At 49.1% G+C, this 17,207-nt stretch overlaps 1 protein-coding gene and 2 non-coding genes across 5 annotated transcripts; all 3 read left to right on the top strand.

The window, feature by feature from the left end:
• The first annotated feature begins 640 nt into the window (after positions 1-640).
• TBRG4 (transforming growth factor beta regulator 4) lies at positions 641-14,651 on the top strand. 3 transcript variants are annotated; one of them, XM_023740469.1, is made up of 11 exons: positions 641-660; positions 3,180-3,646; positions 6,365-6,688; positions 7,690-7,861; positions 8,169-8,326; positions 9,047-9,157; positions 10,206-10,350; positions 10,712-10,957; positions 11,331-11,442; positions 11,569-11,683; positions 12,691-14,651. In XM_023740469.1, the coding sequence occupies exons 2-11, from the start codon at positions 3,233-3,235 to the stop codon at positions 12,790-12,792; spliced, it is 1,899 nt and encodes a 632-aa protein (XP_023596237.1). In that variant the 5' UTR covers positions 641-660; positions 3,180-3,232; the 3' UTR covers positions 12,793-14,651. The 3 variants fall into 3 exon arrangements, with proteins under 3 accessions (XP_023596237.1, XP_023596238.1, XP_004386161.2); XM_023740470.1 differs by having other exon boundaries at positions 653-716; XM_004386104.2 differs by lacking the exon at positions 641-660 and having other exon boundaries at positions 2,002-3,646.
• On the top strand, positions 7,356-7,497 carry LOC111822306 (small nucleolar RNA SNORA5). Its single transcript, XR_002825598.1, has one exon. It is a non-coding gene; the product is annotated as a small nucleolar RNA SNORA5 (small nucleolar RNA).
• On the top strand, positions 7,928-8,061 carry LOC111822305 (small nucleolar RNA SNORA5). Its single transcript, XR_002825597.1, has one exon. It is a non-coding gene; the product is annotated as a small nucleolar RNA SNORA5 (small nucleolar RNA).
• Positions 14,652-17,207: the final 2,556 nt, after the last annotated feature.

Raw genomic sequence — 17,207 nt, 5'->3', positions numbered from 1 at the left:
GCACTTCACTATTTTGTAATTAAACGCCAAAATTTAAAAATCAAATTGTACATAAAAATCCAGATTTCTAGATTTTTTTATTTGCAAGACCTGGGCAAATCGTACCCAGAAAACCAGCTGGTGATGCAAACCTGTGCTTTTAGCTCTCCAGTCTCCACTTAGCTTCCCAAACGGTCAAAGACTCTGCCCTAACAGGCCCAACCGTCTGGGATATCGTCCCCATCCACACCTCTGGCCCCAGTTTTCAGACAGCCCCCTGAGCTCATCTAAGATCTTCGGCAAAAACAAATGAGACACCCAGGAATGTGGGAAGGGAGGGTAAAGAGGTGGCAAGGGTAAAAAGGAAGAGTGGAGGAAGAGGAGAAGTACCCATTAACAACAAAGGGTCGACTTCCATGCTCCATATGAGGACCCTTGGAATACTGACGGAAGGCGGCCAAGGTTTTTCGCTTTCTTTTCCCTTCTTATTTTTATTAAGTTCCCCCATCATCCATTTCTCACCACTCTTCTCACTTCGCAAATTTTGCCCAGCAAAAGGGCAGTGGGCGTGGCTTCCGGCCAGGCGGTGACGGGCTAGCGTCGCTTCCGTTCGTCGCTTCGAGTGACGTAGCGAGCGAGCCGCGCATCGTGTGCGAGGGACAGCACGGGCGACTGATGGAGGTCAGGTGTGGGGATTCTCTGGGCGGCGTAGGTGTCGTGGCAGGGGAAGAATGAGGGTGAGAATGGGTCCTGAAGGCACGAAGTCAGGGCAGAGAAGGAAGGCTGGGGAGGAGCGGTGGGATGAGGGAGGCGCGGTGTTGGAGGGGGGGCTCTGGGCCTGGGCTCTGCGGCCCGCGCTGTCCGGGTTCCGAGCTCTCGCTAGTGCGCACGCGCTTTCCCTCCGCGTTTCCGCGTGGCGGCTTTCCCCGGTGCCCTTGAGCTTTCCCGATGTTCCCAGTGAGGTGAATTTTGTTTCTTCGTAAAGGTCGTTATCTAGGTGCTTTAAAGAGGGTTGGTATTTGACCTAAGCCAGAGTTTAACTGAGGACCTCCGTTTTCTCCTCTGTCAATTGCGAGTGTAATCCCTAGCTCGTGGGATTGTATTCGATCATGTTAGAAATAATCAATACTCAAAGAAATTGAAACGTAAGGTTTATTCCGAGCAGTCATTCTGTATGCATGTAGGGAGATCAGTTTGTTTCTAAAAACAAGTAGCTCAAAGTAGGCTAGTTAAAATTGCTTAAAAGAAAAAAAAAAAAACCTTTAACGCAGAACGGTAATACGTTTTATGGTTTTATGATTATAATAATGAATAGTTTGCAGGTTGGGGAGCTTTTGAGTCTCCGTACATGAAGGAAATGAAAAAGAACGCTCTGAGGATTGCAGATTTCACAGAAGCTTATGTATTTTTTTTTTTTTTTTAATGAATGCAAGTTTCCACGGTGATAAGTAGTTAATGGTTACTGAGTTAACATTAAAGGAGCCCTGGTGGCGCAGTAGTTAAAGCGTTGAACTGCCAAGTGAAGGCGGTTCGAAACCACTGGCGTTCCCCAGAGAAAATGTGGCAATGGCAGTCTGCTTCCATAAAGATTTACAGCCTTGGAAACCCAGTGGGGTCATTATGAGCTGGAATCAACTCAACGGCTGTGAGTTTGGGGTTGGTTTTTTTTTAGTTTACATTATAAAGTAACTGCTGAAAATTTGGCCCTTGACCCATTTGTAGCTGTGAGACCTTGAAATTCAAATCAAGGAAGTTCACGGTCTTTTTTAAATTAAATCAGGAGGTAATGGATTTGTTACTGACTTCCATTTTCTAGCCGAAAAAGACAAATTTACTATGCTGCAGAGCAGTTTATGATGGGAGAAAAAAGTCAATACTTTGCAGTTTGGGTCAGGCGTTTTTTTTTACAGTTAATTTTTGGTTTCGTGAGTAAGAAAAACCCCTTGAAATCAAAGTAAGATGTCTTTTTTTTTTAATATAATTTATTTTTGTTATTGAGAATATGCACAGCAGAATACGCGCCAGTTCAGCCAGTTTTTTTTTTTTTTTTTTTTGTCTTTCACAATTGGAAACATTTTTGAGTGTTTCCCATTGTACCTGAACTCAGTAAGTAGTAGCTATTGTTCTTGGGCAAATATTCCTTCTCTCTGAGCCTCATTTTTTTCTTTATGTAGAGTTAGACTAAGCTTTTTTACAGCTGCAATAATCAGCCACTTAAAAATTCCAGGAAAATAAAATATGCAAGAAAGCAAGTCTACGTTAACGTTTATCTTGCCCATGCCACTTGCCTTACCTAAGTCATTCGATGACCTTAGTGGGCAAGACTGGCAGATGACAGTATTAAAAACACCTTAGGGATATGTAACATGCAGAGAAAAGAATTTCGGAGAGGGTTCTTAGAGGAGGTAACATTTGAATGGTGTTTTGCCAGGCCCTGTGATAGGAGGAAAAAAACAGTCAGACAGCAGATACTGCAAAGGTGTAATGAAAGTGCAGAACTTATTTAGAATAAGCAGTGTGTTGGCGAGGAAGAGAATAAAACTGGGAGGATAATCCTGGGCCATATTGTGAAGTGCCTTTTATGACTGGTTCAGGAGTTTTGCTCGAGGTTTTTGTTTTGTTTTGTTTTGTTTTTTAAGTAAATTGGTAGTGTAATCTAGCTTTGGTTTTTAGAAGCTCACTCCTGTGTCTTCAGGTGTTAAAATATATCCAAAGAAGCACCAGGAATATGAATTACATGTCCTGGGTTTTCCAGGATCAGCCTGATTTCCAGACTCATGTCCCATTTTCTCTGTATGCCAGTGATTCTTAATCCTGGTTACCATTGAAATAAAAAAAATTGATAACTGCTTGAGCCCTTGCTGCAGAGATTCCCATACAGTAGGTCTTTGGGCCCAGGAATCTGAATTGTTGAACCACTCCCTAGATGATTTTGAAGCACGACTAGGCCTGAGAATCTCTAACCCAAGCTATAGTGCTTCTGAGTTTTGATATTTGATTGTATGCTGTAGTGATTCAAAGATCCTATCGAGATAGGTTCAGAAAATACTGTCACATACATGTGAATAGTCAAAAAGAGATCTGGGCTGGTTTTATGGAGAGACTGGCTGTGACTGCATCTCATTTGTCATGTTTCTTTCCTAAGTTTGTGAATTGGGAACTGCCCCTGCACCACACCCTTCTCTCCTTTTTCTCTTCAGGACTTCGGAATCACTTACTAGGAGTCTTACCTCCTTGCCACCCAGTGGCCACCATGGCAGCTCACCTGGTAAAGCGGTGCACGTGCCTCCTGAGAGAGGCCACCTGTGTAGTCCCTGCCATGTCTCCAGCTGGCCGACTGAGACTCGCTAGAGTAGCCCATAGGACTCTGACTTCCTCAGCTACCTCACCCAGTTCCCACTTCCCAGCTTCCTTGACAGAGCTTGTGGAGAGGGAACCAGTGTTTACTCCCTACCCAGGGCGCCAGGAGGTGGACTGGCTCATTGAAAAGGCCACCAGGCCGGAGGAGCTATTAGAGCTAATTGGTGGTGGTCACTCCTTGCACCAGAACCATGCTGCCCACATCCTCATCCAGCTCTCTCGCCTGCTCTCTGAGAAGCCAGAGAACAAAGCCTCTTTGACACAGGATGCCCGCTTTCAGCAGCTTCTCCATCTTGCCAACAGTCAGGTGAGTTCTAAAGTGTTGTCTGAGGACTTTGACAAGAGGTAAACTGTCAGAGGCACTGGAGTCCAAAGAAACCACTCACTTACTGGAGGTAGACAGGGCCTCTCTTATGATTAGAAGTCCTACAATCCCTGTAACATTTTTTATTTATCATTTTATAGATTTTAAAGTAGTTTCATGTATTTTCTCTTTGTTAATCCTCGCAACAGCCTGTTAGGTAAATACTGCTATCCTTATCTTATGGACAGGGGAACCAAGACTTAAATTTACATGGTAAACAGGGCACCAGGAAGCAAATCTGGTTCTTCTCTGTTCACTTGGTGCTTTTTCACCTCATCATAGCTGGTTTGGAAAGTAATACAAGGTCGTGCACTTGAATTTGAAAATCTTCACATATATGAGAAGTGTGACTTGTGAAAAAAACGTCAACAGGTATCCATGAGGAGACGTGTCTGTAAAATGGTATTCGATAGTCTTAACTTGTACTGATCCCTCTCAAATATCCAGTGAGGGCTAGGCACTGCTCAAAGCTAGAGTAGAGGCAGAGGAGGGCCTGATGGAGGATCCCTGAAATTGAGTTGGGGGAGGGAGTTATGGAGCCATGATCAGATACATAAAGGGTGACCCTAGAGAAGAGCGGAAGTCTGCTTGTGTGGCACTGTGTTCCTGCTTAGTGTGAGGAAGGACTCTCTTCATGCAGGTTCTTCCCCTGGGCTCCGTAGGCTTGCTAGGCTCTCAGAGGGGCCCATGGCACAAAGGAGTTAGGAAGCCCTGCTCTGGTAGCATTGGCCCTTACCCACATGGTGCACATTGGAAGGTGGTGGTGAGCTTCCTGTTACCATGGGGCTCAAGCATTGAAGCCATGTGTCCGGTTTTCAGGGAGGCTGAGGAGGGGATTCATGAATCAAATAAGGGGTTATACTAAGTCAGTGTTTTTCTAACTGAGGTTACGGTCAGTGTAGTGGGACCTGGTCACATTTTGGTTTTGCTTCTTAATGAGATAGACTAGTATAGAAAATACCATAACCCGTGATGTTGAGATGTGTTAAATTCAGCGCTTTTCCTCTTCCTCCCCAACCCTTAAAACAACAACTTTACTGTTGACGGCTGACTTTTTGTGCACGTTGTTTCCGCCTCCCTTGCAACAGTTCCAGTTCACAGATGAAGAAGTCAAGACTGAGCTGTGAAGAGATTTAATGCCACCAGTAGTGGCAGAGTTCAGAGACTTACACAGTGTGACACAGCTAGCACACAACCTCAGATGTTCTGATTCCAACTCGTGTGCCTTGTGGGTGGGGTCTGGGTCATAAGGCTTCTGGGGTGGCTGTTGACATCATGGGCCTGTATTTCTCTGAGGCCTGGAGACACTGTCCCTGCAGGTACCAGCAGGGTCACCATTGTTTAGAAACCAAGCTGGAACCAGTGGGGGAGGGAGGAGCTGTCTTGCAACGGGTAAGACTAGGCACTAGTTTTGGACTGCCTGGTACAGATTCTGGTTCTGTCACCTACTGAGACCTTGGGGAAATTACTTAACCTTGCTAAACCTTTGCTTCTGTGTATGTGAAGTGGGGGTGATACTTCTGCATGGATGTTGGTGTGTGCTACATGTAAGTGCTTAGATGTATGCCTAGCTTTTAGTAAGAGCCCATTTAGAAGTGGTGGTGGTGAGGACAGCAGCAGGCAGCTGGCCAGCTTGCTCATACCCAGGATGACTGGGAGTTTGGTGATAGCGAGGGATCTTTTTCGCCCACTACTGTGTGACATACCAGAGGGTTTTCCTGCCAGTATTCCCACGTGGTGGCAAAGCTGGCCTCTTCTGCATCCTTTGACCAGTATTCTGCAAGCTGGCTTTCTTCAAGCACACACGGTAGAGGGAGTGTTTAGCTGTAGCGTGCTTGATCCTAGGCTTGCTCTACAGAAATGTCAACCTTTCTATTTTAATGAAACAGGTGCAGTCTTAAGAAACCTCACATTACCAGAAACTGTGTTACAATTGTTCTGTTGCAGAAAAAGAGCTTCTCAGACTCAAAATAACCCAGTTATTTTCCTGAGAAAAAGTTAAAAAAAAATTTTGTCGTTGCAAGCAAAGGTAATACATTGGATGACCAGCTGACTTAAAAAGCCTAACTGCTGCCTTATGTAGCACTGCGTTCACACTCCCCCAAGCTGCTTTTCTCTGACTTGTAGCCTTGACCGTCCAGTCGTGTTTGCAGCGCAGGTCTTTGAGTGCCAGGTAGACAGAAGTCAGCAGTGCAGACCTGCCCAAAGCACCCTGTCTGTCCCCCTGCCTCTTGTGGCACAGTCCACATCATGGAGATTGTGGTCTCTGTTTAACAGTCACATTAGGTCAGATTCGTGTTTTGGGAAGTCTAGAGTCTGCTCATTCAGAGTCCTTGGTTGTAAGCAATAGCAAGTGACTTTGGCTAACTTGAGCAGAAATAGGATTTATTGGAGGCTGGAGAACCTGGCTCAGAAAGGAGCCCCACAGAGAGGCTGTGAGAAAGGGTCTCTCCACCAGCCAGCCTGATGTGGGGCCCCTATGAGAAGTGTCTGCATGAAAATAACAGAACAGAGGCACTAACTCTTCTCTGGTCCGTGTTGATGAGTGTCTGTGAAATAGGGTCAGAGAGGCAGTTTCCAGCACACTTCCTGCTGTGTAATGAACAGTATCACGTGTGGTCACAAGTTTGACTCTTAACCCTGTGCCCTTTTCTCATCCAGATAACTTCCATCTGGCACGGGACCCTGGTGAAGCTGCTCCGGAGCCTCTATGCACTGGCACTCCCTAAGACCTGCAAGGAGCTGCGGTCGGTAGAGCAGGAGGTCCGCTGGCGAATGCGGCGGCTCAAGTACAAGCACCTGGCCTTCCTGGCCGAGTCCAGCACCACCTATATGCAGGAGCAGGACTCGCAGGAGCTGCTGGCCGAGCTGCTTGTGCACCTGGAGAGGCGCTGGACCGAAATTGAAGATGGCCGCACAGTGGTGGCCATCATGATGAAAGTGGGCCACCTCTCAGAGCCACTGATGAACCGTCTGGAAGACAAGGTACTAGGCTGAAGCAAGTGGGGCTTACCCTGTCCCCCTGCCACACACACACCCACATCTCTGAGCTCTGGAACTTGTTTCCCTGGGTGACAAGCCTCTGGCGAAGGGAATGTGGGTCTGAGCCTGTCCTGTCCGCTGGGCAGGAGCCTTAGATGCTCTGTGAGGCCTGGAAACACTGTCCCTGCAGGTACCAGCAGGGTTACCCTTGTTTAGAAACTAAGCTGGAACTGGTGAGGGTGTTCTGTCCTCTCTGGAGAACTATGCTGAAGAGGAGGTACCAAGGGCTGCAGGCAGCAGTAGGGATCACCTCCGTCCATCACCTGCCCGCTTACTCTTCTAAGGTCCTTGAAGAGCGCTGGTGGACACAGCCTGAACTCTGCCTCTCTGGGGACTTTGTTCTCTCTAGCACATACCGGAGCCTCAACCCAGGCTTCTTCCCTGGATGAGGCCTCCTGTTAGAGAATGGAGTTTGTCTTTCTCCAAAGTCCCTTCATGCTTGTACCCTAATTTGGCCCTCCCAGCAGTCTTGGGAGGTGGGGATGGCAGACCACTCCTGAAGTAACACAAAAAGGTATTGGCCAGGCCTGGACCTAGGATTGCTTGGGTTCTGGTTAAAACTTTCCCGGAGACCATTGTGGGGCACCCCGCCACCCCAAGCTTCAGCCCCTGCAGTCAAGTCAAATTCAGCACCTACTCCTGTCGTAGCAGGGGCTGGCTCAGATGGCTGCAACAGCAAGCTTTGCCATAGTAGCTCATAGGCCCCCGATCCCCTGTCCTGGGGCCTGGGGATCAGTTGGCTACAGACACTGTGCCCTAGGTACAGGAGCTCCCTGGGGTGTGGGTAAGAGGCAGGCCTTGCACAGACAGGGCCTGTGTTGAGTAAGCTCAGGCCCAGTTGCTGTCTCGCAGGGGCTACACTGGATGGGACCCTTGCCCCCAGCTCCTCCCTGGCATCTCAGGCCATCAAGCTGACTCCCTGCATACGTGGCTGTGGTTGACAGTGCCTGGAGCTGGTGGAACAGTTTGGCCCTGATGATCTGCGAAAGGTGCTGTTGACTCTGGCAGCACAGAATCGTCGGTCAGTGCCCTTGCTGCGGGCCATCTCCTATCACCTGGTCCAGAAACCCTTTACCTTGACGAAAGGCACCCTCATGGACCTGGCCTATGCCTATGGTGAGCCCTTTGTGTGTGGGTCGGAGGGGGTGGTTCCTGCCATATTTGGCTGGGCTGACTGATGCCTGCAGCTGTGTCAGATTCAGTGCCCGCCCCACCCATGGCAGGCACTGGCCAAAAGGCTGCCACAGAAACACTGTAACTCATGGGCCCTGTTCCTCTCTCCTGGGCCTCAGGGATAAATTTTGTTACAGACACCAAGCTTCTAGACCTTGAGGAGAAAGTGGCATGTGGTAAGGAGGTGGGGTAGACCGGTGAGCCTGTTGCCCTCGCCAGGTAAAATGTTGTGGTCTGCTCTGTCCTAAAGGCAAACTCAACTTCCACCAGACCCAGGTATTCCAGCGGCTGGCAGCCGATCTGCTGTCCCACATGCCCAGCCTGACACCCAGTGAGGTGGCCCGCTGCGCCAAGTCCTTGGCCCTCCTCAAGTGGCTTAACCTGCCCCTGTTTGAAGCCTTTGCCCAGGTGAGTTGGGGCCTCACAGGAGGCCTGGGCTCTGGACTGGTGAGGACGCATGATCTGAGGGCCTCTCCACACCTGACCCCCCCGTCAGTCGGGTTTTGTTTCAAGCCATAATTTTAATTAGGGGAACAAAACTAGTCTGAAAATGCTCAGTTGTGGCAAATATATGTCTTCTTTGTATATTTAGAAAGGTGTTCAATGCTTGCATTCAGTAGTGACAAAAATGTATTTGATAAATGTTTCTTCCATTATCTTACTGAACATCATAAACGGTCATTGTAGCAGGTGACAGCAGCTGTTGGACACTGTCTGGACGGGGTCTGGAAGGCCTGGGTGTGACAGAGCACAGGCATTGAGGCTGAGAGTCCCCTTCCTCTGTTCCTCAGAACAGCCTCTCCTGAAAGTAACCGCCTCTGGGGAGTTGTGCAGAAAGGGGTGCCTGCTCAGCCATGTTCAGTGCGTTGCTGATGGTGCTCATGGGGAGACAGCTCCTAGGGCCCCTCAGGGCAAAGACTAAGTGCTGGACAGGTGTGGCATGCATCCCCCTGACTCGGCATAAATTGCCCTTCTGCCTAGGGGCATGTGGGGCCTGGTGGGAGGGTCCAGGTCCTGACAGCCTTCCCAGACCCCTCCATCTTGGAGCTGGGCGGAAAGCGTGTGAGGCAGAGCCCTCATCATGGAGCCATGTTCTCACTCCCCTGCCTTCCCTGACTCTGGCCCCAGCACATCCTGAACACAGCCCAGGACATCACCCTGCAGCATCTGTGCAACGTGGTCCTGGCTTTTGCCCGTCTGAACTTCCATCCAGAACAAGAAGATCGATTCTTCAGCGTGGTACGGTCTGTGCTTCCCTTTCCCCGTTCCTTACCTTCCTCCCTGCCAGCTAATGGCTCAGCCCTTCAAGGGCAGCTTGGTGGAAGAGAGGAAAAGAGGCAGAGGGTTCTGGCAGAGGAGCCGTGGAGGCAGAGGCAGGAAAATGAGAAGCATCTGGTGCAGGGGGTGGGGCAAGGGCAGCATTGGCTGGGACCAGGGCATCCACGGGATTGTTGGGGACAAAAAAAAGCAGGGTCTTCAGAGCCCCCATGCAGAAATCCAGACATACCAGCAGCTGTATAGGTTGAGAGTAGTGGTGGGTCAGAAAGGGCAGGTCTGCCTGTGAGGGAGCATTGGGCTGGTCGGGGTTGGAGTACCTGTTGTCTTATTTTAACATCGTGTTCATGCTTTAAAGCCTTCACAGTCCACTTCAGAGATGAGCTGGGAGGATCTCAAGTGGTATACATGCCCCTTGAGGAAGAGCACTCTTTATGAAAATTGAAGGGTCGTGTGCAGAGTCAGATCATATTTGACCCTAGAGTCTCTTTTGGAGACCAGACAGCAGGCCCCAAGGAGAGCTTGTCTGGCGCAGTTCCCAGGAGCAGCCAGCAGAGGATGCACCACCCTGGGTGGCCCCAGGCCCACCTGCCTGCATCTGGCCAGCACTCTTCACCATCTGCTGCTTCTTGCTAAGCTCTCATTTCTCTCAGAGACTGCCAGAAGCACACTCCTCCCTTGTCCCAGGCACCCACTTAGGGGAAGTTATGAAGAAGTGGTTTTGTGACTCAGGGCCCTACTGGGGAAGGGGTAGGGAAAGCCTAGCTAAGTGCCAGCATCAGACAGTACTGCCCTGCTGTCTGGATTGGGAAGGGATCCACTGCTCCATGGGGATGGGGAAGACTTCTCCTACCTCCCACGCCAGGGTGCTCCCTCTCCCTCGGCTAACCTCCAGCCCCCTGGCATCCATATAACCAGTTGTGAGGCAGCATTGGCTGTGATCTGCCCAGGGACATTTACAGGCGACTGAGCAGAGCCTGCTTTCTCTGCCATCACCATGTCCTTGTCCCAGGTGCACGAGAAGCTGATGTCAGAGCTGGCAGATCTGAGCCCAGCTCTGCAGGTGGATGTAGTGTGGGCCCTGTGTGTGCTGCAGCAGGTGCAGGAGGCAGAGCTGCGAGCCGTCCTCTCCTCCGACTTCCACACCCAGTTTCTAGGTGAGTCATGGATGGGGCCTATCTGGGAGCGTGGGGGCATAGCCGGCCTCCCTTAGTGATGTGAGCCCATACTGCCCCCAATATCACAAGAAAGAGGAGCTGTCAGGTTCTTCTGATAGAGATGCGGGAGAAGGCCAGGGCTCCCCTTCGGCATTTATTCCCTTCCCCACGCACTCCCTGCAGCCGACGCTACTTACCCATCCCAAATCCAGGGTGGGGCTTGGGCGTGGGAGTGCCACTGTCTCTCCCACATGAGCCTTCCTCCACCTCTGCCCCCCAGGCCCCTGGAAGAGCAGCGGCCAGGGTAGGCAACTGAAATCTCTGCCATTTCCCTTCCTCTTGCTCTCATCTGGCCCCTTAGGTGGTAAGTCTCCGAAAGATGAGAGCACCTTGCAGAAGCTGCTGCACATCAATGCCACTGCCCTGCTGGAGCACCCCGACTATACAGGCCCCCTTCTGCCAGCTTTGGCTTTGGTCCCTAGGCCCACAGCCCTTGACAAGAAGGTGACCCCTTTGCAGAAGGAGCTGCAGGAGACCCTAAAGGGGCTGCTGGGGAGTGCCAACAAGGGCTGCTTTGCGGTGACCACACAGTATGGCTGGGTGCTGGGTAAGGACTCCCTCCTGGTTGGTGTAGGGACTGATTCTCCCTAAGACTCCCAGGCCCTGCTCTAGATCCGCTCTGGTCCCTGCCCTCCTCTGCAGCAGGGACTGGTCCCAAGTGGCTAGAGCTTTAGCCTGGGGCCCCTCACTTCTTCCTGTCTTGCTGCAGACAGCAGGGTAGATGTCACAGGGTCATTTGTTCTCTCTTCCTGGGCACTCCCAGGCCAGGTGACTCTGGGTCTTCTACTGATGGTGTGCTCTTGAGCACATCGGGTTTCCCTCGTCTCTGCCTGCCCATGGAGGGTGGGGAGGGCTTTCAGCCCAGCCAGTCTCCAGAGGATGTCACCCAGTGGGTTTTATTCCCCACACCCCTTCACCAGATGCAGAGGTGCTACTGGATACTGAGGGACAGTTTCTGAACCTGAGGGACTTTGTTGCTCCTCATCTTGCCCAGGCAACCGGGAGCCGGCCGCTGCCCCCTGGAGCCAAGAGGTAGGTGGCCAGGATCCACTGGGTGTAGCCCCTGTGAGGGCCATAGCAGCTCTTGAGGCCCTGCAGACTGCTCCCCTCTGAGGGGGCAGGGAGAGTAGACCGTCAGCTCCTTCCTCCTCCTCGCAGGCTGGCTTTCCTACGGTGGGAATTTCCCAACTTCAACAGCCGGAGCAAGGACTTGCTGGGTCGCTTCTTCCTGGCTCGGCGCCATGTGCTGGCTGCTGGCTTCCTGGTTGTTGATGTGAGTACTGGGCTGGGCAGGGCCTGGGTGAGCACTGACTGCATACCGGGCAAAGGGCCCAGAGGGCACCGACAGATACACAGCCTGTAGCCCCAGCTCCCCGCCCCATGCCAGAGCCTGGGGGTGATAGTCTCCTGTAGCTAGTGGTTGTGCCTGTCTCTTTGGCCACTTTCCCACCTCACCCCCTCCTCCGCCAGCCTGGGCCTCGAGCATAAGCCAGGCCATCAGCTTTCCTCTTCCCGAGGTGTTGGTCAGGACAGTGCTCAGACTGTAGCTGTATTCTGAGGTCTGCCTTCTGAGGTAGGCAGTGTGGAGGCTCCCCGTTTACAGACGGGTGAGTAAAGGTTGGAAGAGTGGTGTGCTTTTCCCGAGGTCACACAGCTCTTAAATAATAGAATGGGGGTTCAAGTCCAGCTCATCTGTCGCCGTGCCCAGGACTCCTGGGAAAGGTGAGGCTGCCCAGACGCCCACCTGGGCACCCCTCCGTGTGGCCAGCACAGAACTCCTTGTTGTGGTCTGATCCAGGACTAGGACTGTGGGGCTAGCATCTGACTTAGGTCTGTCTCAGTCCTAAGTAATGTGCTAGTGCATCTTGGAGTGATCACGTCTCCCTTCATTGGTTGCCCTAGACCAGAGTTGGCAGATTTCTGTAAAGGGTCACATAAGGTTTCTATCACGTTTTCTACCACATTTTCAAATAACGTTGGATTATTTTTGTTTGTTTACAACTTGTAAAAATTCAGAAACCATCCTTGGGCCCTGTGTGGTTTGCTGACCCCAGCCTGTGTGCTTTCAGGCCCCTTCTAGTACTGGCAAAGCCGGGCTCTTCCCCACCAGACAGTTCCCACAGCTCAGTATTCCTCTTCATCTGGGACTTGGAGGCCAAAGGACTCGGATGCAGTCTCTCAACAAGCACTGACTGGGGAGGGTTCAGAGGGAGAGCAGCAGGTGGGGCCCCTGACAGGGCACGGGGAGCCCCAGCCTACCCTGACCTGTCTCCATACCAGGTTCCTTACTACGAGTGGCTGGAACTCAAGTCTGAATGGCAGAAAGGCGCCTACCTCAAGGACAAGATGCGCAAAGCTGTGGCAGAAGAACTGGCCAAGTGACGTCCCCTAAGCGTGGACTGCATGCCCAGGGCCTGACTACTCCGCAGAGGCCTAGCTGTGGGCACTGGGCCCCCAGGGAAGAGGTGTCTCCCTTCAGGCTGAGTCTTCATAGTGCAAGACCTTGGCCAAAAGTGGGAGTGGTGGCCAGCAGCTGTGAGGGGTGGATTTTCCTCAAGTGGATAATAAATCTTTAATTTTGGTGCTCAGCACCAAGGCTTCCCGGGTGTTGTCACAGTGTCCCGTTTGTGCTTCCACCTCTGTGTGTTCTGAAGGGCAGGGAATGGTGTCCATGGCTCTGCCCTGTGCACTCAGCCTCTGTCTCCAGCAGTAGAACCTGTTCGAGGTAGAGGCCAGGAGCCCTGCAAGGGAAAGCGAAGCACAAGACTTTAGGGACATAAAAACTAGGGCTCAAACCAAATTGTCTCCCTGGCTCCAAATCACTCCAGCCTGCCCCAGCTGCACCTACTTCCCTAGCTTTCTGCCACCCACAGGGTGACCCTCCCAAGCTAAGTTGGTGCAGTTGCTGCTGCCGCCTTATGTATGTGCAGGCATGGCTGGCCTGCTGCTGAGTGGCCTTTGGTCAGCCCCAGTAGGCGGGGGTGAGACCTTCCCCAGGAAGCAGAGGGGTTTTCAGTGGTTGGCCTGGAGTTCTGATCGTGGTGTGGTCACCGAATCACAGTTGTCTTCAGGGCTCCTTCCCGTCAGTTGTCTCATTGTGGGGTAAGTGGTATGGACCTTGACCTGTGGTGACAGAAGGTATGAGGGCTGGGTGTTTTGGACGCACTGGCTCTGGGATAGGAGAAGACGGGTGCCTGCTCAGCTGTCTCATTACTACCAGAGCCAAAGCCCTGAGCTTTGTGATGCCATCGTGAGAACCATCTGCTTGGCAGGAGTCTGGGGCCTGCACTTGCTTTCGCCACCACTGCTGCCAGAGGGGCCCAGACGCTGAGACGAAAAAGGTGGTTTTCTTCTTTGTACCTTCCAGTCTCATTGAAAGTTTCCTTTGGCAGAAACTCACTAAAAGGCAGCTGACAAGGGAGTCTAGGAGCTGTAATTTGCCTCCAGTCCAGACTAGAACAAACAATGGCATGGAGCTGAGAGCAAAGGGGACGTGACTGGTGCAGCTTCCAGTCTACCAGTCACTGGCCATTCTCCACTGTTTGAGTGGCCCTTCAGAAAGAGCAAATCTGTATTCTGCTTAAAACCTTGCTGTTTGAGAAGAACAGAATGCACAGGTCCTTGTAAAGCCAGCACTGCTCATTTGCATAGATGGTGGGGAAGAAGAGGGCAGCCAGAGCTGACTGAGCCTAGGCAAGTGGGAAGAGCATTCCAGAGTGAAGGATCAGCATGGATGACAGCAGAGGCCAGAAGCAGTGTAGGTGTGCTGGGAACTAGGGCAGCAGGGCTCTTAGAGTAAGTGCATTGTTCCAGGAGACGAGAGGTGGGCCAGGGCCAGTCAGGAAGGGCCTTGTATATATCATGCTAAGGATATAAAAGCTTATCTTCTTCACTGAGCCCACTGACTTTAATTAAACGCTGTGTAATTATAGATTCACTTGCAGTTGTTAGGAAATAATAGTGATAACCCCAAGCCCCTTAGCTAGTTTACCCCAGTTGTAATAAAATTACAGTATAATACAGGTAGTCCTAACTTAACGACTGTCCTTTTGTTATTTGTACATCCTATGTTGCAGCATGTTTACTGATGTTATCATTTGCAGATGTTCAATTTTATGATTTATTGTTCAAAACACTACTGTATAGATTCAATTTTCTAAACTAAATTAGGCACTTCAGTTGCTTGAAAACATGGACCCAAACACTGATAGCTTGCCAAAGTCAATAGGCAGATTTAGGAAGCAGTGAGATGTTACAGCAAAATATATGAAGAAAAAAAGAAAAGGCCTGTACAGACAACTGTTGCTAATTTTCTGACTAGAAATGCCATCCCCAACCCCAGGGGTAATCCAGATGATCCAGAACCTTCCTATCCAAATTACTTCCTAGTAGAGTTATTACCGCAACTGATGAAATGCCAACGTCATCCATCTGTTCTTTAGGATCGGTGTAAATTTTTATGATTTTTTTGTATGTATGTATGTATTAAAATATATCTAAGTTTATATGTAATGTTGCCAATCCCCAAAGACAAAGATCGGATTTATAAAGATACTGATAATAAAAGGCAATAATGAACACTTTTTTAAAAATGAGGTATTCAACTTACGTCAGAACTGATGATGGAATCGTCTGAACGGAGCCTGGTCCTAAGTCAAGGACTACCTTTATCAAGCCAGGACATTGGTGTTAATAAAAGTCAGGATGCAGAACATTTCCATCACCACAGGATCCCTCTTGTTACTCCCACCACCACCCCTTGTCCTTACCCTGGCTACCACTGATCTACATTCTGTATTTTTGTCACTTCAAGATTGTTATGTAAATGGAATCATACGTATGTAACCTCTTAGAATTGGCTTTTTTCATTAAGCATGATTCTCAAGGTTCATCCAAGTTGTTTATGTGTCAATAGTTCATTCACGGTAGAGGTAACACAGTTTACTGGCTATGAAATGTGTGTCCAGGTTTTTGTGTGAACATGTTATTTCTCTGATAAATGCCCGCGTAGTATTGCTAAGTCTTCAGTAGTTGGCGTGTTTAGTTTTTAAAGACTGCCAGACTTTTCCAGAGCAGCTGCACCATTTCACTTTTCTACCAGCAATGTATGAGGAATCTAGTTTCTCTGCAACCTTGTCAGCATTTGGTGTTAACCACTTTAAACCGTTGTAGGTGTGTAGTGTTACCTCATTGTGGTTTTAATTTGCATTTCCCTAGTGGCCCATGATGGCAAAGTGGTTAAGAGGTACGGCTGCTAAACTAAAGGTTGGCAGTTCAAATCCACCAGCCGTTCTTTGGAAACCCTATGGGGCAGTTCTGCTCTATCCTGTAGGGTCGCTATGAGTTGGAATCGACTTGATGACAACAGGTTTGGGGTTTTTTTTTGTTTGAAATGGCTCATGATGTTGAACATCTTTCATGTGCTTTTTGGCCATCTGTGTTTTCTAGAGTGAAATGCTCTTCATGTCTTTGCCCATATTCTAGTTGGATTGTTTGCTTTTTTACTGTTGAGTTCTGATTTTTTTTTTAATTTTATCGTGCTTTAGGTAGGTGAAAGTTTATGGTGCAAATTAGTTTCTCATTTAAAAATTTATACACAATTGTTTTGTGACATTGGTTGCAGTCCCCACAGTGTGTCAGCACTCTCCCCCTTTCCCTTTCCTCCCTGGGTTCCTGGGTCCACCCAGTTTTCCTGTCCCTTCCTGCCTTCTCTTTGATTTTGGGCAGCTGTTGCCCATGTGATCTTGTACACTTGATTGAACTAAAAAGCACATTCTTAATGTGTGTTATTTTATATGCTTGTCTAATCTTTGGCAAAAAGGTAGACTTCAGGAATGGCTTCAGTTCTGAGTTAGGGTGTCCAGGGGCTATAGTCTCAGGGGGGAAAGTTTTTTATACATTTTGGATATTTATCAGATACGTGATTTGCAAATGTTTTCTACAAGTTTGTAGCTTGTCTTTTCATCCTTTAACAGGATCTTTCACAGAGCAAAAGCTTTAAATTTTGATGAAGTCCCAGTTTATCAGTTTTTCCTTGTCTGGATCATGCCTTTGGTGTCAAGTCTAAATACTCATTGCCTAGCCCGAGGTCCTAAATGTTTTTGCCTATGTTTATTTCGAAAAGTATTACAGTTTTATGTTTTACATGTAAGTCCACGATCCATTTTGAACTAATTTTTTAATAAGGCATGAGACTTAGGTTGAGGGTTATTTTTTGCCTATGGACATCCAGTTGTTCAAAGGCTAACCTTCCTCTACTGACTTGCTTCAGAAATCATTTGGGCATATTTCTGTGGAACTGTTTCTGGGTTCTGTATCTGTTCCAGTGATCCATGTGTCTTTCTCTGTCATTACCACACTGTCTTGATTACAGTAACTGTAAGGTAGGCATTCATATTGTGAATAGTGATTCCTTCTATACTTTATTCTTTTTCAAGATTGTTTTAGCTTGTCTAGTTTGTTTGCCTTTATTTTTGTTGTTGAAAACATGCACTGCAAAACATACACCAATTCAGCAGTTCTACACGTACAATTCAGTGACATTGATTACATTCGAGTTGCACAACCATTCTCATCCGCCTTTTCTGAGTTGTTCTTCCCCCATTAACAAACTCACTGCCCCCTACAGTTTAGTTCCTTTTCTTTCCATGTCAGTTTTAGAGTAAGCTTGTCTGTGTTTATGAAAACCTTACTTGACCTTGAATAGGAATTGCATTAGACCTATAAATCAATTTAGGGAGAATCAACACCTTCACTTTGTTGAGTTTTCCAATCCATGAATATAGTATGCTTCTTCA

Source organism: Trichechus manatus, unplaced genomic scaffold (assembly GCF_000243295.1).
Source record: "Trichechus manatus latirostris isolate Lorelei unplaced genomic scaffold, TriManLat1.0 scaffold00155, whole genome shotgun sequence".
In the NCBI taxonomy this organism is placed as follows: Eukaryota; Metazoa; Chordata; class Mammalia; order Sirenia; family Trichechidae; genus Trichechus; species Trichechus manatus.
Note: the sequence above shows the minus strand (reverse complement) of the source record. Positions and strands in the feature narration are given on the sequence as shown.